This window comes from Lipophrys pholis (genome assembly GCF_963383615.2).
Source record: "Lipophrys pholis genome assembly, chromosome: 20".
Lineage (NCBI taxonomy): Eukaryota > Metazoa > Chordata > Actinopteri > Blenniiformes > Blenniidae > Lipophrys > Lipophrys pholis.
The window spans coordinates 16,959,544-16,986,539 of NC_137648.1; the positions used below are offsets into that span (position 1 = coordinate 16,959,544).

The 26,996-nt window shown below is 40.9% G+C and overlaps 3 protein-coding genes across 3 annotated transcripts; 1 reads left to right on the forward strand and 2 right to left on the reverse strand.

The window, feature by feature from the left end:
- Positions 1-755: 755 nt before the first annotated feature.
- On the reverse strand, positions 756-6,947 carry LOC308125929 (kinesin-like protein KIF20A; the record flags this gene model as incomplete). The annotated part of the gene is made up of 17 exons (XM_080489970.1): positions 756-968; positions 1,089-1,208; positions 1,288-1,355; positions 1,950-2,037; positions 2,178-2,343; positions 2,439-2,578; positions 3,550-3,729; positions 3,798-3,963; positions 4,073-4,219; positions 4,374-4,436; positions 4,515-4,626; positions 4,712-4,888; positions 4,978-5,071; positions 5,161-5,345; positions 5,436-5,574; positions 5,654-5,773; positions 6,858-6,947. The coding sequence occupies 17 exons, from the start codon at positions 6,945-6,947 to the stop codon at positions 756-758; spliced, it is 2,268 nt and encodes a 755-aa protein (XP_080346096.1).
- Positions 6,948-8,390: 1,443 nt separating this feature from the next.
- On the reverse strand, positions 8,391-9,912 carry rps20 (ribosomal protein S20). The gene is made up of 4 exons (XM_080488948.1): positions 9,792-9,912; positions 8,985-9,084; positions 8,726-8,799; positions 8,391-8,609 (listed from the first exon to the last, which is right to left on the reverse strand). Exons 1-4 carry the CDS (start codon positions 9,792-9,794, stop codon positions 8,427-8,429), a joined length of 360 nt encoding a protein of 119 aa, XP_080345074.1. The 5' UTR covers positions 9,795-9,912; the 3' UTR covers positions 8,391-8,426.
- A 2,218-nt stretch (positions 9,913-12,130) lies between these two features.
- anks6 (ankyrin repeat and sterile alpha motif domain containing 6) lies at positions 12,131-21,885 on the forward strand. The gene is made up of 18 exons (XM_080489538.1): positions 12,131-12,679; positions 13,804-14,007; positions 14,105-14,342; positions 14,884-15,034; positions 16,240-16,284; positions 16,398-16,602; positions 16,753-16,859; positions 17,738-17,889; positions 18,105-18,342; positions 18,463-18,512; positions 18,850-19,047; positions 19,134-19,296; positions 19,394-19,605; positions 19,697-19,889; positions 20,008-20,075; positions 20,223-20,339; positions 20,563-20,659; positions 21,149-21,885. Exons 1-18 carry the CDS (start codon positions 12,336-12,338, stop codon positions 21,196-21,198), a joined length of 2,832 nt encoding a protein of 943 aa, XP_080345664.1. The 5' UTR covers positions 12,131-12,335; the 3' UTR covers positions 21,199-21,885.
- The last annotated feature ends 5,111 nt before the right edge of the window (positions 21,886-26,996 follow it).

Genomic DNA, 26,996 nt, shown 5'->3' on the forward strand with positions numbered 1-26,996 from the left:
ATAGTTGAATACACAGCAGAACATCCTGTTAGAAAATTGGGACTTTAAGGTCCCTTCACACAGATATAAAAATCTAAACTTAAAGGATATCTGATAAATAGTCCCAAATATGGATGCAAATGTATTCTTGTGTGCAAATAGTTCACATTGTACAAACAGGCAAAGGCGTCCGCTAAGCTCTAATTGTCAGTGTTTAGATACATTTTAATGTCCTAATAGCAAATGTGCAGGTAAAAATAAATCATCGTGCTGTAGTCATTTTGATTTTGTAGCCTGAAAGCTTATGGACGAAAGGTTGAGTAAAACAAAAACAAAAAAAAATACTTAAACAGGGTAAATAGTGATTCACTCAAGTCGTACGTATATGGTTTCTTTGTGCTTCATTCACCCTCAGGCTCTGGAAATGTATGGCCTGATTTGACCAGGCTATTGTATTGAACTCACGCAGAGGACGAATGTGAAGCTTCTATAGGGGCATTTGTGTGCAAGCATCACAAGGTTTCCATCTAAAAGGCGTCCCATAAAAAAGGGAAACCATCAATAGAACTGAGATGACTCCAGTGGCACTTCAAAAGTGAGGTAATCGAAAGACTTTTATTGGTAATCATAAAACGTTAAAATACATTTTAAAAATTAAGACATTACTTAAAAATTCTGGGGATCATTTTCCCCAGGTACCTGAACCCAATTGATTCAAACTTTTAAAACCCAAAGAGAATCTCTCTGCAGCTATTGTGTCGATAACTGGAATCTCACTAATGTACAGTCTTGGAAGTTTTTCTGAGGGTTCTGCCAGTAGAAGTCGTCCGCGGTGAGGTTACTTTGTCCCTGATGTTGGCGAGCAGGCCTCGCTTCGTCTTGGGCTTCACCGGGGACTTCTGGGAGAGCCTGGCGAGCTCCTCCTTGAGCGAGCTCATCTCCTTGTCCTTTTCAACATTTTGCTGCAAGATGTCCTTCAAGTATTTTGTCTGAAAAAGGAGCAAAAACCTCAGCTTTCAAATCACGTAGTATATATTAGTTATACTTTTGGTTTTGTACCATCCGTGCGTGGCGCAACTTCATGTACTCTTAATGCCCTTTCACCTCACCTGGTCATCATTTTTCCCCCGCAGAACCTCCAGATCCTTCGATTTCTCCAGGAAGTCGTCTCTGACCCTCTGTAGGGTGTCGTTAAGTTCCATCAACCGTTTCTCTAGCGACACAATTAACTGGAGACCAAACAAACCCTGTTAAGATTGAACCAATAAGCTGAGAAAAATGCTTATTCGGGCATTTTGTCTTCATTACCTGCTGTTTATCCACACACATCCTCTCAAGGGCGCATTTTTCTTTATAAAGCCATGTGTATCGGACATCTGTGTGGACAAAGTTGACTTTACACCCCTTTTCTAACATTGATGGGCATTTTAATGCAAATTGAACCAGGTCATCTGGACTTTGCCATATGTCCTGGAAGACATTTCATCCCTTATCCAAGTGTTTTAAATAGTTGGTTTCCACTTGGATAAGGAGCAAAATGTCTTCCAAAACATGTGACGAAGGCCAGTTGGCCTGATTCAATTTGCTTTGAGATACCGACAAAGACATGAGAATATGTCTCGACATTGATAGGAAGAGGATACAATCAAACCAAATCTTATGACTTAAGAAAAGAAAGTGTTGAGTGATAAAATGTTTCTTTAAACAATTCCAAGTTGGCAAATGGACCTTAGCAATTGTTTTTTTACAATTTGCTTCCGTAGTCTCGAATCTTTTAATGATCAGTCACATCCACACTCCAGCAGTGATGGCTGACATGCACGGTACGAGGGGTTCAAGGTCTTGCCAATAGAAAATTCAGCACATACGGGCTGGATGGGAATCAAATGGCCATTGATGTGTTTGAAAAACAGAAATTTTGTTTTCCGGACTCAACCAACTGACTGGCTCAGTTGTACAAACGTGCTGACCTGCATCTTGTGGTGCTGCAGGAACCACCGAAACCCCTCCGGCTTGAGACGCCGAGCTCTCCAAAGCAGTCAATTTGCGTCTGAGGGCCTACACAGTCAGAGAGAGTCAAACAATGCTTGAATGCTCCCCCCTGTATTTTTATTTTTTATTTTTTTTTAAATAAGGATTATCAGATTTACAGCTGGAATTCAAACATTTAATATTTCACCAATATCTTAAATACTCACCTCTACTTTTTCTTGTTCAGCAATGAACTCATCAAATGGCACATAGTCATCTTCGAGCTGGTTAAGGGCGCGCTGGTAAGCGTGGTCTTTGATGGCATCTTTGTACATCTCGAACGTGTTCTCCAGCTTATCTTGATAGGTCTCTTTAAGCTCCTCAATCTGTCGCCTTCGAAATCAAGCAAATTACATTCAGAGGACCACGACTGCAAATATGCAAGACCTGCATGGAGTGATCTGGTGAGAATGGAAATGGCAGCATACGTTCGGAGTTCTTCACTCTCCATGAGCTGCTGCAACATGGCGTCCCCCATTTCCTTGCGGATCTCAATTTCCTGAACCAAGTTTTTCTTTCGTTCGGCCAGCAATTTAGCTCGCAGATTTTCAATCATGCTCACAAGTTCCTTGGGGAGTTGAAAGAAGATTAATTGAAATTGAAGTGGATCTCGTCAAGCGTCAAAATCCCGCAAAAAAAGATCTTATGGACAACGCTACATTTTCAACTTTGTTGAGGGTGTGTCCTAATAGTCCCTCTTATCTCTTTTCTTATCCACTTTTCCTTAACCCCCGGAAGTGTTTAAGTGGCGGCCATGATAAGGAACGTTGGAATTCTCAATAAGCTAAGGAAAGGAGGCTCAATGCTTCCTTTGGAACCTCCTTTAGCCTAGGAAACACTGATGCTTCCTTGAGAACCTCCTTTAGCCTAGGAAACACCGATACTTCCTTTACCAAAGGAGACCAGATCATGCTGCCCCACAATTCCTTGCGGCGACAACATTTAAAAGGACCCGCTCATCCGAGCATTCAGAGAAACTCATGACTGAAAAGGGAGCAGATCATGTTGATATCAATGCAATCTGCCTTGAACAACTTTAAATAATCTATAAACCAGAGCCCAACTATGAATGTTATGCCGATGTTGTAAAACGAACACAGTAGTGTTTTTGTGCAGCCTATTCTCAGTTTGCATTGGTCATTTATTCACATAGTGTTAGAAATGCGCTTTTTGTAGTTTTTTCACCACGGCTGACGTCACTAACCTGCGTCGACGTATGATCATTATTACGTCACCGAAGTGGAAGTGCGGTCCGAGTGTCACAACAATGTGATAACCTTTCCCCAACTTAACCCTGAGACATCATCCAAAGGGTTAAGGAGAAGTGGATAGGAAGGACTATGAAGAAGCAAACATGGTTTGACGGGTTTGCTGTAAAGAACTCAGCTGGTCTACACAGACCCCAGATCTCAAACCCTCCAATCCCATTTGAATGGACCCGAACAGACATCACAAGCCCCGCCTTCTCGTTCAATCAGAAATCATCACGGAAAAACACTCAGATCTTGCAAAAACATTGAGGTAATGAAGAAAGTGTACATTATGTGGCAGGAGCGACGTGTCAGCCTCATCCTCCTGCTTGAGCATCTCCTCTTCTGACAGGAAGTTCTCCAGGGCCTGACTGTCAAGTCTCCCATTCCTCACCAGAGGTTTTCCATCTCTACCAACCAGACAGGGAGACAGAGATTCTAGAGGCGTGTCTGGGATCACGTGCATCACCTGCAGATAGAACAAGTACAATTAGTTTTCATTCGAACAAGGGTCTGCGCCATCAATGAGAGGCCAACCTGTTTGGCAACTGCAGAGAATTTCATAATGTGGAGGGTCTCGTCATAGGTGGAAGCACACTGGTTGATGTTCACGATCATCGAGGCTCTCCCTTTACCACAGAAAACGGCCTGGAAAAGTTTGGTGAGCTTGCTTTCTCGGAAGGGGATGTAGCTGCTCTTCATTCTTTGGGGAGTCGACAGACAAAGAGCAGACGTCTCAATCACCAAGAGGCAAAGCACCATGCACATTCTGTGTGAAAATAATAATTTAACCTCCTTTAAACTCACTGTACCTGTCACTTTGATTGTTTCGGAGTGCTGTGATGCATTTTCCCAGAATAAGCAGGGAATTATTGATGTTTCCCGCCTCTTTAAGCCGCTCGCCGAACGTCTTTGTTTTGTTGCATCTTTCTGAGCCGGCCAGGTCACACAGAGAAAACCTGAGTGATCAAAACACACTCAAAGCAGCCATTTCGTGTATAATTGGCATGTTTATTATCAAAATTCTAGCTGGAACAAATGCCAAAAATATAAATAAAGCAACACAGAAGAAAGTATGAAGGATTAAAGAAATTTGAGGTTTCAGTTACTCACTCCGAAGTCGTTTTAACGACACCGTCGTCGACCTTCAGTAACTTTATTGTAAATATGCTGTGGCTGTAAGGAAAACAGATGCAACTTTTGAAATCAAGAAGACGGCAATAAGTAACCGAAAACATGATTCAACAGTTTTACCTTCTGCTGGAGGACTGGTTCATCTTAGTGGCTGCAGCAGTTCGGTTTTTATTCCCGAACTGCAGAAGTTTGTTGGCTTCATCCAGATGCTGGATGTTAATCCACCTAAGGTCTGAAAAGAAAGAAATACTTTTTTCTCTTCGGAGAGCTTGAAATACATAATAGACCCCTTAAGCAGCACATACTCCTCTACACACCTTTGACATACGCATTTCCAGCTCCGTCATCACACATGCGAAGAGACGGCCTCTTCTTGGCCTTTGAGTTCAGTGCAGGTTGAAGTAGATCATAAACGCACTCATTGTAGACTTCAAAGTAGGCCACCCATAAGGCAAACTGGCTGCCGTTTGCTTTTGTTGGGATGCTGGCTGGCACTACAAATTATTTATTGGAACAAGAACAGCACTCATAAATACCCTTGCTGTGTGCAAGATGTACAATTAACCGTTTGAGTGAGAACTACCTGTTTGATTGCAAGACAGAGACGAGGTTGAGGAACTGCTGGCAGAAGAAGTCTGAGACGTTGAACCACAACTGGCTCCATGATGATCCGTCTCCTGATCAGAAGCCAAAATGCAGGTTAATTTCACAGTACCCTTTCTTGTTCTTGTGTTCTCCCTGTTCAGTAGAACAATTAAGTCCTCACTTCTTTGACCGAAGCAATAATGGCTGCTTTAACGCTTCGCTCCTGCTTGACTTGATCAGGATCCAGACACTGTGCATCGTTCCTGAGGTAGGGCTTCAGGTCCATTCCCTCATACCGATGTTCTCCAATAAAGTGAAAAGTGGCACCCAGCACTCGGGGGAGGATTCCTGGCTCTTTAGGAGTTCCTATAACATTGAACCACAAAACCAGAATTGGCCATATATTTTTCTGACAAGAGTTTTGGCCTCGGAGAGACGTGGTGCTGCCATGATTACCTTGGACTGTGTAGGTTTTACCAGCGTTCGTCACTCCATAGGTGAATATCAATGTGTTCTTCCCGTCTAAGAAATCCGACATTTGGCTTTTGACTGTGTCCTCAAACAGCTCAGCCTGCGTCGTGTCTGGACCGAATATCTAGCGGCCAACAGAAAGTCGACAGTGAGTGTGCCTATATCTGCCTTGAATGGAGCAGAGCTCATCAAATGTGACAGACCTGCGAGAAGGTGAACTTGTGGACTGACAAGCCAATTCCTCTTTCACTGCACTTCATGGTGGAAGAACCCTTGGGTGCATTCAGCGCCACCATCTGGCCGTTTTCAATTACAATGCAACCCTGAAGAGGAAGGTTTGGAAAAGTGATAAAGAAGCACAATCCGAGCCACAATTTCATCTCTACTCTCCAGCAGCTACGCCAAACTTGCAGCCCTTTCAAATTACATTTGCAAAAGTGAACTATTTCTTTTACCCACTGGGGAGTAGCACAGTTTTAGTACGATTAAAAGACAACAATACCGAGCCCCGAAACTCATCAGCTGGTACCAGCAAGGTTTCAAACAACAGATCACTGTTGAAACAAAGAATAGGTAGCTCGCGTTTTAGTTATGAAAGTGTTTTAGCTTTAAATCCATAGTTTAAAGCATGCAGGCTAAAGACTGTATTAATTGGTGCATGCAGATCAAACTAGGCTCTATTTTGCACCTGAACAAGTTTGATACTTAGAGGTTTAACTTAAATGTTTTACACCAACTTGCAAATGAATTAATTGGCAATTGTCTCTTCTGTTAAGCAGAGGCAATAAAACGCAACATTTATACATCTGTGATCGGACTTTATCCCTTCAATAAACAGGCAAATTACATTATTTGACCAAGAATCAAAACATTTGATTGTTAGGGACTGCTGAAACTCACCAGTCACTTTTCACTTGCCTATAGCATTTTCATAACGTTCTGAGGCTTACCAATAATAAAGGTTGCCTTGGGATATACAAAACACTTTCAAAGAGGGAACATTGCCCAGACATTTGTCAGCATGTTTACAAACTCAGCAGTTGTTCATCAAAACCTTTTGCTTAAAAATGCGTTTTGCACAATGATGAATGGAGACAATATATTCACTTGAGGCTACATGAAGACCAAAAAAACCCAATTACATTCTAAAATCAAAGTAAAGCCTTAACATGTGAACTCTAAACCCACACATTTGGCTAAAGTTTAATAAGTTTATTTGTTGGACATATTGTAAAAAGAGTACTCTTATGTCTCAAATCCAAAGCAAGCTGAAGCTACTAAAGTGCCTTCACCCACAAAGTTTCACCTGGTCTTTCACATTGTAACCAATCAGGCCCATTGAACCTCCAGGTGTAGGGAAACGGAACAGAGATATTGATCACCCACCATGAACACTCCATACTGTACCTGGTCCTCATTGTGTGATAACTCCTCTGTGGAGAAAGGCCTCACTCTGAGGTAAACGCCCATCATCTGCTGCTCAGCACCACCAGACATCTCGGTCTAAAGACAAGCCAGGCCAGAAATTCAACATTCAGGGCAGCAAAAGCTGGGTTGGATGTTTTATTTCAGTGCTTTCATTGTGCCGTGTGATTAAAAACCAAAAGGCACACAAAGGTTTTTACCTGCTGGACTGGAGAGCTGAGGTCAGAAACATTACAACTCATGTCAGCAGGCTGTGAGGACACACTAGTCCTCTACTGTCAAGTCAGTGACTGCAGTCAAATGTGCTTCTAATTCACTTCAGGCACAAGGATTGGAGGTAAACTTCTGACACAGATGCTGATTTCAGAGACGGAGGGTTCAGAATGATTCCGCCTTAAAGAGAACTGAGACAGATCTGCTGTGTTTCCTGCACACAGGAGGTTTATAATCACTTCTAATTAGAAGCACATGGCAACTCAAGAGTCTTCTTCTGCTTTGGCTTGATTGGCTGAAAGAAAAAGGTGCATTACTGCCACCTACTGGCCTGGAGTGTGAATGACGAATGAATTGACGTGAATGGTCAATAAAAATATAGACTCAAGTCTCTTTACCAGCTCAATATTTTTTCGGTGTGTTATGAGTATATGTTTACCTTCGCCAACGAAAGCTGGGGGGGGGGGGGGGGGATATTATGTTTTTTTCCTGTGTGTATTTATTTATTGGTTTGTATGTATGTATTTTACCAACTTTTTTACATAAACTCTTAACCCGAACTGCGTGAATTCTTCAGGGATGACTTGCCATGATGCAAGGACCAATCGATTAGATTTTAGAATGTAAGACAATCTAAGTAGATTTTGCAGAATGTTCAGTTTTCTTTGTGGATTCAACAGAATATAGTTTAGAGAATGGCACCTTTGCCAGTTAAACACATGTTTAATTTAGTGGTGTGTTATGTGCCACAGGGTGTCTACTTAACGTACAGGGGCCTTGTTGTGACTAAAATATAGGACATGTAAAATAAATGTCAGTACAAACAATACTATTTGAAATATGTGATTAATCTGTCCAAGATGTAATGAAAGATAATATTGATTTGTACCCCATTGACTAACATTTTTAGTCAGTTCAGTATATTGCTAATAATACCAAAGAACATGAAGGCAAGAGATTAAAATTGTTTTCATCTATGATTACTGGATTAGTATTTGTCATCTCATCACTTCCATAGAAAATTTAGGAATTCTCAAATTATAAATTTAAGACTTGATGCCTTAACTAGGTACAGCACTGCTGTAGCTGTGACATAAAATGTAATGGGATCATAAGTTGGAGCACTCAGTCATGTTAAGTAATGACATACTTCTTTCAAAGTAAACAACTTTTTTTTGATTGAGAATTGTTTAATGCAAAATTACTTGAAAGATTGCAATCTATCAGGCCATTCAAGTCCTACACCACTACCCCCCCAATGGCCTTTATATGCACCAAAACAAGATAAACACCATTTCCACATTGATTTTCTTTTTTTTATTGAAACATCCGTGTTGTTTATGCGTCTGCGATGGTCACTTCAACCTCTACACCAGGTTCGATGCTGATGGAGGTGATCTGCTTTACAATCTCAGATGGACTGTGCAGATCGATCAGGCGTTTGTGGATCCTCATCTGGAAGCGATCCCAGGTTTTGGATCCTTCACCACAGGGGGTCTTCCTGGTGGTGATACGCAGAGTCTGAAAAAGAAGAAAAAAAAACACTTAATTATCACTAAAAACAGATTTATGCATGAAATTGTTTACAAACTGCATCAATGAGGGAAGTTTGTCTCAGAAGTGTGGATGTTGAATACCTTGGTTGGCATGCGGACGGGTCCCTTCACCTTCAGGTTCTTCTCCTTAGCACCACGGATCAGATCTGCACAGACTGTACAACAAAGACAAAGCTTTAAGTATAGGCACATGCAACAAACAACGTGTTGATTATGCATTCAAGAGGCATGGCTCAGAATAGCGTATAAGGTCATCACGGTTTATCACGGTCACAGTTTTATCCTCATAGCTCATGTCTGCCAATAAAATTAATCTGGAATTGATAAAAGGTTTTCTCACCCTTCTCCAGAGACTTGACGTTGCGGCTGGTGAGGGTGATGCGGATGCGATGAATGGCGACCTCGGTCTCAACAGGTGCCTTGCCAGTGTCCTTAAAGGCCTGAAATCAGATGAATGATCAATTTTCTGAAATAATGCTAAAAAAAAAAACCGAATTTTTCTATCCTTACAAATGGTAATACAGTACAACATTGCAAACGAAAGTGTGTTCTGCAGCAGAAGTGTCAAGTTTAAGTATTAATCGGTATTTACCCGTTTACATAATTGTTCATAACTACTAATCCATAAATACAAATTTAGGTTTCACAACAAATACAAAACACATTCTCAAGAGATTAATCGCTCTCGGTTATTGGTTGGAAACTTGCATTAGAAAGACGAAAAAGCATGTTTACTTTCCTACACAGTAACGATCCAAGATGAATAGTAAATGCAGCGAGTTTTCACAAAGTTAATGAATTTCATCAGCCTGCTGCAATTTAATCCAACCTTTCGTAATTTAACATATGTATTTTACCGTCTCCAGAAGCTTTGAGGAATCAGCCGATATATATATCTATATGCTCGAAGTGACTTACACCCTGGTGTTATGCAAAGCAATGTTTAAAATATGAGAAATGTAAAGTTAAATGTTAAATAGACAGTTTAGTGAATGAGTTCTGGCGGGATGTCCGCAGCGTCGTTAGCTCGCCTTTAGCTTCCGCACGCCGTAAATTTCTCAAGTGACATTTAAACCATAAAAACGATCAAACAACAAGTAAAACGCTTCACATATGATGCTCGGCGATCAGTTATACCAGCACGTACCATTGTGATGATTCCTGACCGACTTATTCGGAATAAATTCAAGCGAACAGCGGTGAGCCAGGAACAGCAGCCAACAGCGTGGTTAGCTCTGGTAAGAAAGGACGAGCAGAGGGCCGCGTCCGGATATGTACGCTACATCCGGGTCTTTTCTACTGCGTGACATCAGCAGGGCGACAGCGACCTCTCGTGGACACTGTAAGATTACAGACTTGCAGTTTAAGACTATCACCGCTCGAGGGCGCTGCAGTGTTAAACTGCTGGCATACAGATATAACTGTCACCGCTAGAGGGCGGTTACAGTGGACTTTCTGTAATTTCCAGGCACTTCAAGTAGCGTCGCTCTTCCAGGAACAACTTTTACAATATAAACAGTGGAAAAGCGACAAAATCTGGGTCTTCTGGGTGTTTTTGAAAACGGGTGAAAAATGTTTTCCTGTACAGACACAGAGTAGCACGAAATTATTTATTATATGTTTTGGAGGTTTGATGTTGTGTTGAGTATTTGCTTCTTATTGAATTAATTCATTTTTACGGAAGAAATCTCTGAGCTCGATGCTCCTCAATCTACTGGGAAAGTGATTTGAACAATATATAATCATGAACGAATGCAATACTTGTTTTCAATATTTATTCATTATTTATTTTCTAAAATTTTTAATTGTCAAAACTCCACCTGCTTAACAATATTATTACTTAATTTAGCTTTGATTATTCATTGTATTTCTCTTCTTCACTTCCTGAAATTGATAAGGGTTATTTCTCAGACTGCTGTATTCCTAATTAGTTAATGTGGCTCTTTCGTTCTACTTATTTTTTTGGGTCAACACAAGCTCAGACCTTAATATATGCCTTTTGTCATTGTAATTTTTGTACTTTACTTTTTAATCTTGTATTTTGCAGTTATAACCATAAACATTAGTGTCAACTTCACAGGAGTAGTTTCAGATTTGTAGTTCTACATTTGCACCACTAGATGTCAGTAAGTAAGCATCTAACAGTAGGTAAGCATCATCTAACAGCCATCAGCTTGGACTATGTGAAGTTACAAAAAATAACCTCATACATTTTGTAAACATCTTCCAGATGCGGCAAATAAATAAAAAAACAGTTTCTAACATTATGGTAACCTCTTATTTCTATATTCCTTATCTTAACCTCTGGCAGGACAACACACTGAATATTATTTACTGCAGCAGTAACATGTTTGCAACACATTCTGACATCTATTTTTGTATTTACGTTCATATTATATGTTGACAAGCCAGAGACAAAAATGTAAATAGATAAATGATGTGGATGACGAATTATCAAATATATATATAAATTGTATAACAATCTATAAAGGCTAAATCGAAGTGAAAAAAGAGATATACATAATCTACTCTTTCTAATGCTAAAATTACAGCTATTTTCTTCAAGCTGTCATGGGCCGTTTTGTGTATTTGTGTAAAACAAGCTTGTTTGGTGTCATACATTTGCAGATTTTATATCAAATTTCTAGTAAAAAAAATATGCACATTATTAAAAAAGAAAAGAGTTTTCTGGAGCATTTATACTTTAAGATTATTAAATCTACAAAATCTACAAAATAAAACAAATATAGTTCTTAAGATAATGGGGCGTTTTGTGTGGGTGTGTGTGTGTGTGTGTGTGTGTGTGTGTGTGTGTGTGTATGTGTGTGTGTGAGTGAGAGAGAGAGAGAGAGAGAGAGAGAGAGGGAGAGAGAAAGATGTGGTACATGCACTGAGCAAGTGGCTCATGGAGTAAAATTCAAATTTCTTTTCGAAAATATTCTGCAATATTTAATATTATAAACATGATACATACATTTTGAATATTTATTATTTTTCCTTTATTTTAACTATTTTCAGTTTACTTTGTGAAGGAATGAAAAAGTATTGTTTTGCTTGACTCCATCACTCGTTGCATATTTGACACTTGAAGAAGTGGTATACCTTGGTACACTGACTTTTACACGATACTGCTTTCTACAGTGTGACTGGCGAAGTGATCACTAAATAATCCCCTTATTAGGAGTACACATGTTTTCTTTGAGAACTTTTCACAGGTAATTTGTCAAACTTCTGTTAGTCTATCTCCAGTTTGATCACAGTGGTGGAACATTTTCCAAGGTGGTGTACGTCACTATAATTGATTATTTCAACAACCGCACTTATGCTTGTATCAGCAGTTGTGGATTGAATTTAAATTCACAATAATCCCGCCTCTGAGCAGAATATTGTACTGTTTTTCTTTTTAAAGAGTAGTAGGCGTATGTCGTATTTTTATTTTTGAAGGACCTGGCCGGAAGCTCTGTCCCATGTTGACGTGAACTTGACGGAGTCAGAAACAAGTAACGGAACCGGGCCGGGTGCCAGTGGGTTGTTTTCTATGGTCTGGTTGCTCCGGCTAAATATGAAGAGTAGAAACCAGAAGCAGCATCCGAGGAGGAAAAGTTTAGACTCGAAGACCAAACTTTGTCCCGCGGTGCGTCATGGCTTCCAGACTCGAACCAGGGTTCCGCTCGGTGCTGGTCGGTTCTGAATGGAGACGATGAACTTCGGAGTCCAGCCGAACTCACTGCTGCTGCTGCGCGCGTGCGATGAGGGCGACTACGACACGGCCCGGGGCATCCTGGAGCCCGGGGCCCCGAAGGAGTCCGGGCGGCAGAGCAGGCTGCGGTCCGAGGCGGGCTCGGAGTGCGGCGGCGGCGTCGCGGACATGTTGTCTCCGGTGCCAGTGGACGGCACGGACGAGGAGGGGAACACCGCCCTGCAGTTCGCCTCGGCCGGCGGGCACGAGCAGCTCGTCCGGTTCCTGCTGCGGAAGGGCGCATCGGTGGACAGCCGCAACAACTACGGCTGGACCCCGCTGATGCAGGCTGCCAGGTGGGCTCAGGCTCGGACCGGAGGACCGAACACTGCAAACTTCAAAGTCTCAATTTAGAGTAAAAGTACTGCTGTGAGAAAAATACTCAAAAGTACATTTTAAACCACTTTTAATTCCTTTGTCATCAATAGGCACTACGATCAACTTCTCTTTAGAATATATCTACACTCAAATCACGTTCTAGTGTGTAAATGTGTATAAATCACACGATTATCTACAAATTTATCTTATCTAACCTGTTGGTGACCAAAACAAATACGAGATTGGAGAAATTAATGTTAATTACATCATGAATTATGACTTTAAAAGTGCGAAGTAAGTTGAAGTTGCGTTTAAGTGTACGTGAAATAGAACTGAAATACATACTTCTGTAATTACAACTAAATAAAAACTTTACTTCGTTACTAAAATGTCGATTTTTGTATCGTAATCTGCACGTTATCCAACCCTGGCCTACTAGTACTACTACTACTACTACTAATAATAATAATAATAATAAAACTTGTTCACACAACAGCTAAGAGAAAGACTTAAATTAGTAATAGAATATTTCATCAGTTTAAGTTGTGGAATAGAGTTACAGAATAAACAAGGAGATTCAAAGTAAACAACACTAAAGGAAGACAATAATTAATAATTGTACATAATTAAATAATAATAAAATAACAATTGAAAGAACTTTAATGATAATGAAAGTAATATCTTGGAAAAACTGTAAAAAGAGAGAAGGTGATATTATTTTTGATAACTTCTCATCATTGGATTTGATAAGAGAGATAAAAAAAGGAAAAAGCTGATGAATTAAGTTTAACTTCAGTAGCCACAGACCAGGCTTCATGATGCCACAAATACGTTTGATTCACTTTAAAACCGCATGGAAGAGTTTTATTCAATTTTTCTGATTTAAATTAAGATGATGTGTTTATGATCTATTCATTCTATCTAAGCATTTACCAGATCTGATGGACCTGATAGATCTTTACTGATTTCCCAGGTATTCTTTTTGTGTCTAACACTTATGCAGTGTTTATATTAGCGTTGTTCTTTTGCACCATGACAGAGTCTGATGAGCGCTCTTCATCCACACCGGAGTCAAATCTTGTTTTCCCTTGTCTTGATTCAGATTTGGTCACCTGACGGTCGCCCACATCCTCCTGGAGAATGGGGCGGAGATCAACGGGCGTAACAGGCTCGGCGCGAGCGTCCTGACCATGGCGGCCCGCGGGGGCCACACTCACGTGGTCAAGTTGCTCCTGGAGAGCGGCGCTCACGTCGACGACTACGATCATCTGGCCGTCGTGAGTAACAACAACAACAACAGCTGCAGGTTTGTGTTTTTCCTCCAACCGTTTCTGCAAAACTTTTGAATGATCCCACTGTTTTAGCGGCTTATCTGAGATGCGGCGATGCTTCTGTCCTCACAGCGCAGCTGGGTTTGGACCTGCGGAGAGCTGCCCTGGAGGAGGAGGAGGAGGAGGAGGGGGAGGAGGAGGAGGAGGAGGAGGAGGCAGAGAGTTCATGGACATCACAGCCCTGATGGTGGCGGCTCAGTTCGGTCATGAGGCCGCCGTGCGCCTGCTGCTGGAGTGGGGCTCAGACGTCAATTTTTCACAAAAGACCACTGGCTGGGGACCGCTGATGATCGCCACCCTCGGCGGGAAGGTGGGATCGATTGATAGAAAGATGAAAAAGATGGGACGCCTTTTCCCAACGGGAGTTTTCTTTCCTTTCTTCCCTTTTCGATAGTTCCAATGTAAGGTTGTGGGGAGCCTAAGCCAATCCCAGGATAAACCCTGGACAGGTCACCGTCCATCACAGTACAAACACGCATATTTACACCATGTTTAGAGTCATCAATTAACCTCAAATACATAATTTTTATGCTGTGGATGAAGTCGGAGTGCCCATATAAAGACACGGTGTAAACATGCAAACACTGCACATGAAGGTCTCTACTCGAGATACTTTAACTGTGAAGTGAGAGTACTATCCACTACACCACTGTCAAAACCCATGGGTGTAGAGGTGAATTTATTGGACGTGTTATGGAGATTTAATACAATTTATTAATTCATATAATACAAGTGTTATGACCTTTTGGGCAGGGGGTCCCTGATTACAAATGTTTTTGTTTGGTTTGATAGCAGAAAAATGTGCAAAATGAAGTTGCGATGCGCTGACATTAGTGTGTGCGTGTTTGAAGGTGGCTGTGGCTCAGCAGCTGGTGGAGCGCGGCGCTGATCCAGACCGACTTAACGTTCTGTCCAAGACGGCCTTCGAGCTGGCCATGCAGCTGAAACAGAGAGACATCAAGGCCTATCTGGACTCCATCACCACCGTGCGACCCCAGACCGGTACGCAACAAAAACCCAACAATGTTTTTTTTTTATCTGTACTTTGGTGTATTGTAGTTGTTTGCTACAGCGACGATATATCTTTAGCTCTTAGTGGCATTTAATCTTGAAATCTGGACTTCATATATAATACGTGCAGGTACTTTTCTAATATTCGAAAATGACAGAAAATTGTTTGAACTCAATACGAACTGTTGCATCAACGATAGATGTGTTTTAAAGAATTGAAAACTAAAGAACGTGTGTGTGACGTGCTGCAGTTCACACTGTCGTGAGACTGAAGTTAACTCTCGTAACTCTTTCTGCCTCTGTGACGTTTACGAGCTTCTCTCGCTGTCTTCCAGGACTTCCCACTCGAAAACAAACAGTCAAACACACTTTGACTAAATAGATCACGAACAAAGAGCGTTAAGTTACACATTGTTTTACAAACCTTTTGCCACAATGAATGTGTGACACACACAAATAGTATCATATAAATTAGGTTTTTTACATGTGCTGCTGTTTGCCTCTGCCATGTAAAGAAAGATTGATCGAGAATTAACCTCCAACTGAAATTTGATAAGATGTAGTTTGATGAGTTGGTGAAAGAAGTTACCAAACATATTTTAGAGTTACGGAAAAAGAGCTGGATTTGAAATGAAGATAGGATGCCATGGCACGGCCAAGGAGAAACTGTCTGATGATAAAATAAATAAAGCCTATATGGGGCGTATATGCCTCAGCAGGACAACAGCATCTATCTCTGATAAAAGTTGAGTGGATTTAAATCTCCTTTTCAAACACATTAAATACAGACTCAGACATAAAAACAACGAAAATCACTCTACTGCAGGTGATAAATAGCGACCCCCTACCCCCGCCCCCCACCCTAAGGGTTTTTATTCAATTGTGCTGGTTTTTTTATTTTCCTGACTAAAGATTTTAAAGTGTTTCACTTTGGGTTTTTCTGTCTTCCAGATCTTTACTTTTCTATTTTGCCTGATTTTGAGTTTGTGTCCTTTTTTTTGTGTGTTGAACTCAGTAATTCTTATTTATGTTCACAACCCCCCGCCCCCCCACCCCCGGACTGTTGCTGAGCTATGTGGTCTGGCCAGTGTGCCTGTTTTCTTCTCTCTCTCTCTCTCTCTCTCTCTCTCTCTCTCTCTCTCTCTCTCTCTCTCTCTCTCTCTCTGCTCTGTACTCACTTGACTCTTTCTTCACAGACGATGACAGAAGAAGACCGGATGTGTTCAGTGCTCTCAAACTGGGTGAGTTTAATCTAATAGACACACCTGAACTGCGGGAAAAAACGTCAAACTAGCAGGTTATAAAGACTGAAGTCAATTTTTTTGTCTGTTCACATATGTTTTTGCTGATTCAGGGAATTCGCAGCTGGTTAAAGAGATTCTGGAGGAGGATCCAGCTCAGGTGAATTCCTCCAATCAGGAGGGAGCATCGCCTCTCATGATAGCAGCAGTGAGCGGCCAGTTGGAGGTGGTGCAGCTGATGGTGGAGAAGAGCGCGGACATAGACAAACAAGATGCTGTCCATGGCTGGACGGCTCTGATGCAAGCCACTTATCACGGGTAAGAAGATCCGAAGAGCCTGAAGTCAAATGAAGTGCAATAAAGTGTCCGTTTGGGTTGCACAGAATTCGCTTTTTTGTTGATGTTTGACAAGAAATACTGCGGTGCTTTATTTACACTTCTCTTTTTTCTCTCGTCTTTTTCTTTCAGCAATAAAGACGTTGTCAAGTACCTGTTGAATCAAAAAGCTGACGTCAACCTTCGAGCGAAGAACGGCTACACAGCCTTTGATTTGGTCATGCTGCTCAACGACCCAGGTCATCTCCCACTACCGCCGCCATGTTTACGGTGTCTGCCAAGACTCTTTAAAAGACAATTGCAATCAATGGTGAAGACGTGAAATGTCTTTGACAAACCAGTCTAGTTTCCCTCTAAAACATGTAACCAGGATCTGTTTTACCGCAGCTTGGACAGAGCAAACTGCATCTGCATAAACCGTAATAGATAGCAGTGTCAGTTGATATTTTTGAACGCAAAATGGAAAAAAAGAAGTATAAAACTTGAAATTTGATGGAAGTAATGCAGGCAGTGATTGTGTGATTTAATCAATCAAAATACACTTCAATCCACATTTTATGATAATAATGTAATATATATAAAAACGCATGATCTTCTCAAACTGAAAGTCTCTCTGTATAGATTTGATCAGATTTGTTGAAACTATTACAGCTACATTGATTATTTCATAATCTGATTGTTTAACAGGCCAAAAGTCAATGTAACACTTTCATCATTGAAACAAGACAATCCAAATGTTATTTAAATTGTGGGATTCCATGAAGTTTGATTTAATCTTAAAAACAAAAAAAATAGAGAAAATAACAAATGGTGTCCTCAATAATAAACAGACAACAACACACCGGTTTCACTTGAATCTCTTCGATTACTATTTATCCGAGGGATTTCATATGAACATGTTCGTATCTGCACTATGGTGTGACACATGTATACGAACACAAGCAGCTAGAACGTTGAAGCCATGTTCTGGTTGAGGTTTGACTTGTTAGTCTTGTAAGGCACCAGCACGGGTCTCCCCACCTCTCAGAATAAATTGGGGGATTTTTCACTCGGTCAGCTCTGACTCACTTCCCCTTTGTATTTTCTTTTTTCTTTTCTTTTTTTTTTTTTTTCTCAGACACGGAGCTGGTGCGTCTGTTGGCGTCAGTGTGTATGCAAGTGGACAAAGACAAGTCCAAACACAGAGGCAGGGCTTTGATGACTCGCTCCAAAAGCCGGCAGTCTCTCAACAACGTCCCCGTGCCGCCTGACGACAAGGGAAGCCTCAAGGTAAAGAAAGGACTCGAAAGGCCACCGGACGCATCAGGACAAACAAACAAACAAACAAACGTCTGAGCACCACTGCGAGCAAACGTTATTCAGCACCTCCCGAGAAGAATTGTCGAGCTGTTTCTTCTACACATTTAATCCTGCTTTATCCTTGTTGGGATATCAAGAGTTGATAAATGATGATAATACATCATATGTTTGCGTCACCTCCTCAGTCCTGGTGGAGCAGGATGTCCAATCGCTTCAGGCGGCTCAAGCTAACTCACACCCTGAGGCACGGGCTCTCGTCCAATCGCCTCGCTCCATTTCCCGACGACGCCGAAGCTTCCCTGGACGCCACAATGAAGGCGAGTATGAAGTCTGCTGCCGTGTCCAATGGGACGGTGCCGCCAGCTGCTGCGCCGGGCGGGACCGACGTCAACGCCACCTGGGCAGTGAAGACCGGCGACGCAGGTGAGACGCTGTGGAAAACATTACGAATCAAAAGTTAGGTTTCCTGACGACCCCGATGTACTGGTGGCATCAGATAGCAGGACAACATGTGTTAAATGTGGTGTACTTTGCTTTTACCAGGTCACTGCAGAGGATCCACGGAAAAGGAGGATTTTCTAATAACCACAATGGTACGTAAGTGCTTGGTTTAAAGCAGTGGTTTTTAAAATGTTGGGTGGAACGATTTCCTTTTCTTTTTAATTCTAGGAAAGAAAAGAAATGGTGGGTTTAACTAAACACTTGTTTTTGAGGCTCAATATTTTAGAAAAAATTATAAGAGTGTCTTTGATTAAATAAGTTTTTGCGAAGCTGTAAGTGTCACAGAGTTGTCCTTTTTTTTGACCGCCTGGTTTAAACTTCACAATATTCTATAGTCTACAGTTTCTGGTATCCTTATCTTGATTTTCCCAACATGGTTTGAATTTAATGCTGTTTTATTTCATTAAATGTTCCTGTTTTCTCCTTCAGCTAAGAAGTGGCGCCCCCCTCACCAGGCTCCCAAATGACAAACTGAAAGCAGTGATTCCTCCTTTCTTGCCGCCTTCCAACTTTGAGCCGTGGAACTCGGACCGCTCGAGGCTTCTCCGAGAGGGGGGCAAGAGCGAAGTGCCCCGCCTGCCCATGCCTCCACAGAGAAAGCTCAACAGCAGCGGAAACTCAGACATTGTAAGTGCTTGTGGATTTAATAGTTTTTTGTTACAGAACCATCATCATTCATATTTTTGTTCATCAAATCTCCCTTCGTTAAACAGACGTCCATCAGTCGTGTTGTTAGCAGGTCCATAAAATTTCCGAGCATCACCAAGGGGCCATCGTCATCCTCTCCCTCCAACTCTGGTCACTACCACTCCCCTCACTCATCCGGAGGCTCAAATGGAGTCGCCGGACTCAACCGGGACTCTCACAATCGTTCAGGTTTACGCAGAAAATATTTGAAATGACAGCAACATTATTGAAACTATATTCATGGTTCAGCTGCGAATATTTCTACCCATGTCTCGTCTTCCACCAGGGGGCAGTGCAGACAGTGTTCTCTCTCAAATAGCAGCCCAACGCAAAAGAGCAGCAGGGCTGATAGAGGTGAAGACCCCGGCTCCAGAGAAACAGCAGAGCCACCCACCACTGCCAGCCTCCACACCCGGCTCACTGCCCCCCCCTGATATCAGCCTCCCTGACATCCACTCTCACCCCAGCTTGGTCTCCTCCGACATCCACTCCAGAAGGGTTTGGACCTCAGTTCCTTTCACTGCTGCTCCCGTTCTTTTTTGGCATTCATGCAATATTTGCTCTTCATTGTTTGCCTATTTGTTTGTAGAAACTGGAGCTGAAAAAGAGACCTCAGTCTGGGAATTCCTCCACCTCTAAGAGCACATCTCCCACTCTCACCCCTTCTCCTTCCCCCACGCCCAAAATTCCTCCCGGCCCGGGAGACTCTCTGTCCTCGGCCTCTTCTCATCCACGCTCCAAGAGCAGCGGTGGCTCCAGCAGTGGCACCATCACTGACGAAGGTGACAGCACATTGTGTTCAGGAACAACCCGCACCGTTGTTTCTGCTCTATCACACAATCATTACTATGAAATCGAAAAATACTGGCGGATCCTGAGAGGACTTTGTGTCTTTTACAGATGAGCTGTCCAGTATTTTGAAGAAACTGTCCCTTGAGAAGTACCAGCCTATTTTTGAAGAACAAGAGGTAATCCATGACTTGATACAGTGGGGAGAGGAACATTTCCCTTCACAAAATACAGCTTAAATCATCTACGTCTTGGTAAAGTGTTTTAAATAAATAAAATGAGGCAAATTGAACATTTTGCTTCTCTTGTGTCTTCTCTACTTGTAGGTGGACATGGAGGCATTCCTGACTCTAACAGATGGAGACCTGAAGGAACTGGGTATCAAAACAGACGGACCCAGACAACAGATTTTAGCGGCCATATCAGAGCTCAATGCTGGAAAGGTGCATTTGGTTTGATATATTGCTTTTAATATATTGTTCCAGTGAGTGCTGTCTGTGCCTAAGAGACAGTCTTTAGGCTTCAGCTTTTCCACAGTATAACTTAATAATTTCACAATAAACTGAAATTACATCCATTCACCGTGGATTGAAAGTGGTGAAAGGAACAAGTTACTGCGCCTTCATTTTAACGTAGTAAAAATGTGTACTATTTGTGTGTCATCAGGGCCGAGAGAGGCAGATCCTTCAAGAGACCATCCATAACTTCCAGTCCTCTTTTGGAAGCAGTGCCAGTAACCCACGGCAACCAGGGCAGCCTCGCTGTACGTATCACATCAAAACTAAAATCCTAAGATTTTCTTCTCTGCATGTCAATACATCTACTGCCATAGATGTGAGTCACAGTTGGTGTATGTTATGCGCAAGATAACGAGCTCACAGAAAAAATCTGAGAGCGCAAACCAGATCAAAACGTTAATACAATTCTTGCACATTCACCTGATATTGTGCAGCCCTACTTTCAACCTCAAAACACTGAAAAATGTTACTTGAGCATCCATTGTGTTATGCAAATAAAGGCAGTGCAATTTTTCAAACATGCTCAATGCTTTTAGTAAGTCGTATTTAGATAGTTGTGGGAAATGTATCCGATGCTATGATTTTTTTAAGCTCGAAATGGTGAAACATGCAATTTCTTTCCGTATAATGTCTAAATCGCCTATAAAGGTATGTTAAAATGCTCTGAGATGGTAGTTTTTAGCTTGTTGTTCAATGGATACCCTCTAAAGGGTTAATATGTTCTTTATTTTCAGCTCCAACAAGTTGGACGAGACACCAGGTCCGTTCTTCAAGCAAGAGGTAAACCAGGCAGCCTTGAATTACACCAGAAGAAACAACTGAAGTGCTTAAAGTTAAGAGGAAAATGGAGGCGATACCCCGCCATGGTGCAGTTCATGAGGAGTCTTCTGGACCGCAGTGTCTTTGACCACTGGACGTCCTATTCCAGTAAAAATGAACAAGCAGGCCCCAATAAAGCGCCTTTATTGGGCCCGATTGGACCCAACTGTCAGGATGTGTTCCTGTCATCTGCAGCAGGGGAGAGATGTGACCAGGCCAGCTTGGGTCAGTGTCCAGCTGATCTTCACACTGCTGTTAATACGTCTTGTGGGAGCAGAGAATGTTAAAGAGCTGTGAAGACTGAAATGCAAGGACATGAGATAAAGGGCAGACGATGAGAGTCTGAACTGTTAGGGATCTTATTTGATCTCAGCAAATATGAGGGACGCAGCGAATGGATTGTAAGAGTGGAAATCATGATGATAATGAAAAAGAAGTGAGAGAGAGTGGATACAATGATTAAGAAGTTGCACTGATGATGCAAAGACATAACAAAAGGGAAAATGAATCTGACTGTTTCTGTGGTGATCCAGTCTCTTGCACTGCTTTAACTAGTGTGTTTATGTCTCAAAATGTCAAACCACTATGTGCTCAGACGATCTCAAGTCAAGACTGTGCTGTCATGGATAAATAAACATTATAATGATGCAATAAGAAAAATGTTTGGGACCATTTTATATTTTGTTGAGAAGATGTCAGCAACAACATTTTGAGAGCGTTTTATGGCGAGTATAAATCCAGTGTGAAAGAGGTGCATTGTGCAATATTTTCCATGCAAGTCTGTTCCGTGCTTTTACCTCCAGCTCCACCATTAAACCCTCCGTCTGCCTGCGTGGAGATAGATGGAGTGCTACAGCATTTTAAAACGTCAAGCTCTTAAAGTCCACACCTCAAGTCCAAGCGAGAGTTTAAAATTGATTCATTAAACATAAGACGACACTGACGTCATGTCTTGTACAGTCATATTACAGAGTCGGATGGATGACGAATCAACAAATGAACAAAATTAAATGTGTCTTGTAAAATAAATGAACACTGAAATTGTACAAATGGCTGAAAATCAGGCCCAGCTTGGATCATTACAAAAGTATATGAACATGAAATGAGGCCGCCACAAGATGGCAGCAGCCTCCTCTTTATGCAATAAACTATCAGGCGTACAGCGACAATGCTGTTGTACTCAACAGAACCTGAAGTGTCTGTATTCAGTTTTCTTTCCATTCCACCAACAAGCTTATTGTTTTTGCTGATGCAACGTCACCAACTCTCTTAGATTAATTCTATTGTGGCTATTAATGTTTCCAATATTTGAAAAATGTGCATTAATATCTTCATCTCTGCTTCTGGAGAGAAATTCCTCCACATGTTTATCTCTGTCTTTCAACAACATCCACCTCTGCAGAAGCCTGATCATTCATTTATTTGCATCCGCAGCAAAACGTCGTTGCACCTAAAGCTTGTTAACACAATCTACAGACCCCCGTGTTTATTCTCCTTTAAAGAAGGGTAGATTCACTTTTGATAGTCAAGGTCCTTGTAATGTCATGTTTATCCCAGTACAGCAATTTCCTAATGCAATTTAATACAAACCTGAACAGTATTCGTTATACACAGCCTGTACGTGTACTTGAGACTGGAATCCATGAAATGGATTTTCGTGCATGCACATATGAATGCATACATGTAACTTCCCCTCTGACCTGACACGACCTCCTGAGCTGGTCTGCATTAACCACTCTGCTGTCACGGCTTATGCTCGGGCTCCACCAATCCGGAAAACATCATCGCTGCTTTTCACTGGCAGCAGACTTGCCCACGACAAACTGTTCCTGTAAGTGAGCTCAGCATCTCCGTTGACATCACATTTGTTAGTACCAAAATGTAACAGGTGACGATAAACAATTCAACAAATGACTCAACAGGCAAAAAAGAAGGAAAACTAATTAAATTAGGATTGTCAATATACTCAAAGTAGGGGTAGCCTAACACAAATGACATAGTGTTCCCTCATCAAGTAACTACATATATTTACTCAAGAGAACACATACATGTAAACAGAGACAGATAGATTTAGATGGCAGGAGTCTTTAAAGTTGTTCATAAGCAGAAAAAGGGAGCTGCTCAGAAACATGAAACAGACTTCTCCAGATGTATTATATCTGTCAAAGATTGTAGCGGAAAGTTTCTAGAAAAAGATGAATAGGATGCCACGTATGTAAAGATCAAAATGCACAGCCTGACTCATTCATTGTAGTTTGCAGTGGGTATTATTTGTGGGCTACAAACATTTGATTTGTGTTTGTAATTAAAAAAACTGCATTCATAATGAGATCTGTTGGAAGTTTTGCACACGTTCAGAACATTTTGTATTTTTTTTAACCTCACTGTGTCTGTTCATTCATCATTACGTTTGCTCTGTTCTCATTACATTATGTGGGAGATTTCCTAAAGAAATGTCTTTACATTTCACACAAACATTAAGTCTCATGCCCATTTTGATGGTCAAAGGTTAAGTTGAAGCTCACTGTGACTTTGTGTCTGTGCTGTCTGTGAATGCAATATCTCTACAAAACCTACTCTGACTACAATTTTTTTTTTTTTTTTTTTACTATATCTACACGTGAGTCTGAACACACGTTAGTCAATGTATTGATCCAATCAGACATTTTTTACAGGCAGAATCACAAAATCATACACTGTAAAATGCAGTTCATCGTCCAGTGATACCATGTGGGGCTTTAGGAGTCAACAATACAAAAGTTAAAAGACTAAAAGTCTGATTCAGTTCAGGTGTGGTTTTAAAAGAGATCACAGACGTCCTGGAGCGTAGATACAGAGGCAGAGCGTTTCAAAGAGTTGAGGATATAACCTGAAATGTTACATCACCAAATGTTTTGGTTTTTAAACCAGATTGTGGGACAACTCATCTGACATAATTTGAAGATCAAAGCAGCTTGTTGGTGGTGTAAAATTGGACTAAATTGAATTTCAAATGGGAGCCAGACCATTTAGAGAAGTATGTGGCTCTGAAGAACTTTAACTGAATTCTCCATCTGATACGGAGCCGGTGAAAATTGATATAAGATGGATGTAATATGAGGTAATGTATATGTGACCGATAACTACATTTATGTAGTATTTTTCACAAAAAGTTGTCATATTGTCTAAGATTACTGCTAATTTGCTCACTGATAAAAATGGCAAAGATATAAATGTTCAAATATATTATATCTGTAGCTGTGAAATTTAAGTTATGCCATTTCTGTACATTTGGTGGCAGTGTTGAGTCACTTTAACTATTAGAAGCACCCCCTGTGGTGGAAAGGTGTATTACAAGAATAACCAAGTAACTTGCTGACTTTTGTCACTATAGAAGCTAAACCACATATTATATTGATTTACTGTAAGCAAAAATAATACAAATTGTTTTTTCAAAGTGCAACATTTAATTAAAAAATATTTTTCATCATGCATGTACAAACCTAATAAAAAAAATCCTCTTTATCAGATAGATGTAAAAGCTTCTCCTTAGTATGACTTAACATGAATAACTTGTTCAGTACGATAAGAACAAAAGGGTTTGGAGTCAAATGGGTAAAACAGTTGTTTTTTGTGGCTGGGGAACACTCTATAAACCTGGATTGTGTCCTCATTACCACTGAAATCACAGACATAACATGTGGAGTCAGATGTTTGTGTTTTTGTGTTTTGAAGCTACTGTCACCATGTGAGAAAGATCAGCTGAAAAACATGCCGGTTTAAGACAATTAAAGCTTCAAACCACTTTCTCTGGAGTTGAGAAACGCAGGCCACTCCAGCAAACATGAGCGAATCGCAACACATTGGCGTTGCTGAAATCTTTATTGATGACCTGGATCTCGTCTGGCCCGACAAGCAGGCGACAGGGTTCCTGTAGAGTTTAATGAAAAGCATCACTCAGCAGAGGAGAGCTTTCCTCTCCAGGGCTGTGGCAGATTGAGAGATCAGATGTACAGTCATATGTGAGCCGTAAGAAACCGGAGGAGAGAGCAGTACATTTGGAATATATTAACATCGCTGTGGCATGTGGGCAGCAAATGAAGTGACTCATTCAATTTCCTCCCGATTGTTTTCACTCACATACGGTTTTGATTGAATTGAATAACATTTAATAATATTGTTTGTAGCTGTCAATACAGTAGTCGTGCAGTTGGGAGCAACAAAGTACATAGATCAGTGGAGCATGTGGTTTGGTAACTGCGGGTACAGAGGAAGATTGTTTCTTTGATACCTAACAAAACACAGCTTTTTGTTTGGTTCTGTTGAGATTATTATTATTATTTGTTTTTTCATGTATTGACTTCTGGTGCCAGCCTTTTTGTGCAAATTTCTGAAAGTCGGTATTTGATTGCAGGTAGTTATAGTTACTTTCCAGTTGATATTTTAAGAGTGCCCATAAGTCGGCCTGGTCCAACAATACCTTTTGTTGAATATTCAGTATGTGATTGAGATTTTTTCTATCAAATTTGGAGCAGTTGTAGTCAAAGAGATGATCAATATCTGAGGTATTATCTTCACGAAGAGACACAGACCTGCTGATTGTGTAACCATCTTTAATTTGTTTTGGGTATTCAGATGGAAATCACCTCTTGTAACCTCAGGGTTTAACAGTTTAAAAACTCGTAGAGTTACTTGTTGAAATGTTTTTCTGGGTGCTTCCCTTTTTTTTTTTTTTTTTTTTTTAACACAAGCTACCAAAACAAGTTATTACAACCTGCCCAACCAGGATGACAGTCGCCACCACGTGGCAGGAGGTGTACTTCAACTGGAAAAGTAATTAGCTTTCGGACAAATGTAACTTACTTAAAGTATTTCTTTCTGATTTAAATATGCATACATTAACTGAGCTGTTACAGCAGTTGGAAGACAACTGGTGGTGCACACATTATTATATCTTGCATGTGCTCTTACAAGAGAAATATAATTTGTGAAAGAAACTAATTAATGAAGGAATAAAATGAAAGGAAAGGATGTTTCTTACAGTCAGAGATCTGTTATGTTGCAGGCAGGAGCACTGAGTCAGTTCAGACAAAAAAAACAAAAAACAGCTCATTGTAATTTCAACTCATTATAAATGACTAATGCTGAAGTTAACAGAAAAGTGGACAGAGAGAGACAGCAGATTCCCGACAAAATTAAAGAGGCTCGTGAAACTTTTGGTGTTTGTAACTTTTATTTTAATAATCAACCTCTAACATGTCACTGGCAAACGTAATGGAATTGCAATAACACTTTATTACATTTTATTCCTAACACTACTGGTAAGATCCAGACAGCTTTGGACAAAATGTCGGCTTCATCAGCCCGAAGTGGTCTCCTGCCTGTGATAAAACAGACCGACGGTAAGATCCCCACTTTCTCTCCACTTCCAGCTTTCTAGCCTCCCCTCACAGTACTCAACACAGACCCTACTAATCCTCAACAGATGAAAATTTCACAAATGCAAATGTGCCACAAAGTCTTGACGAGTAACTTCACCTCGGGTCAACGAAAACCTGCAGATTTTTAAAGCTACTTAGTTAAAAAAAAACAAAAAAACAAAACATAATAATGTTGGATCAATCAACTACCACGACAGATTTTTCCTTGGAAAGATGTGCCTCTTTCCAAATCTATTTCACCTAGTAAAACAAATACTTTTCTCGATCAAGTATTAAAGCTAATGACACGAGAGGTTGCAGGATTGAACTGAAAGTCGAAACAAGTGACTTGCTTCCTGACAGC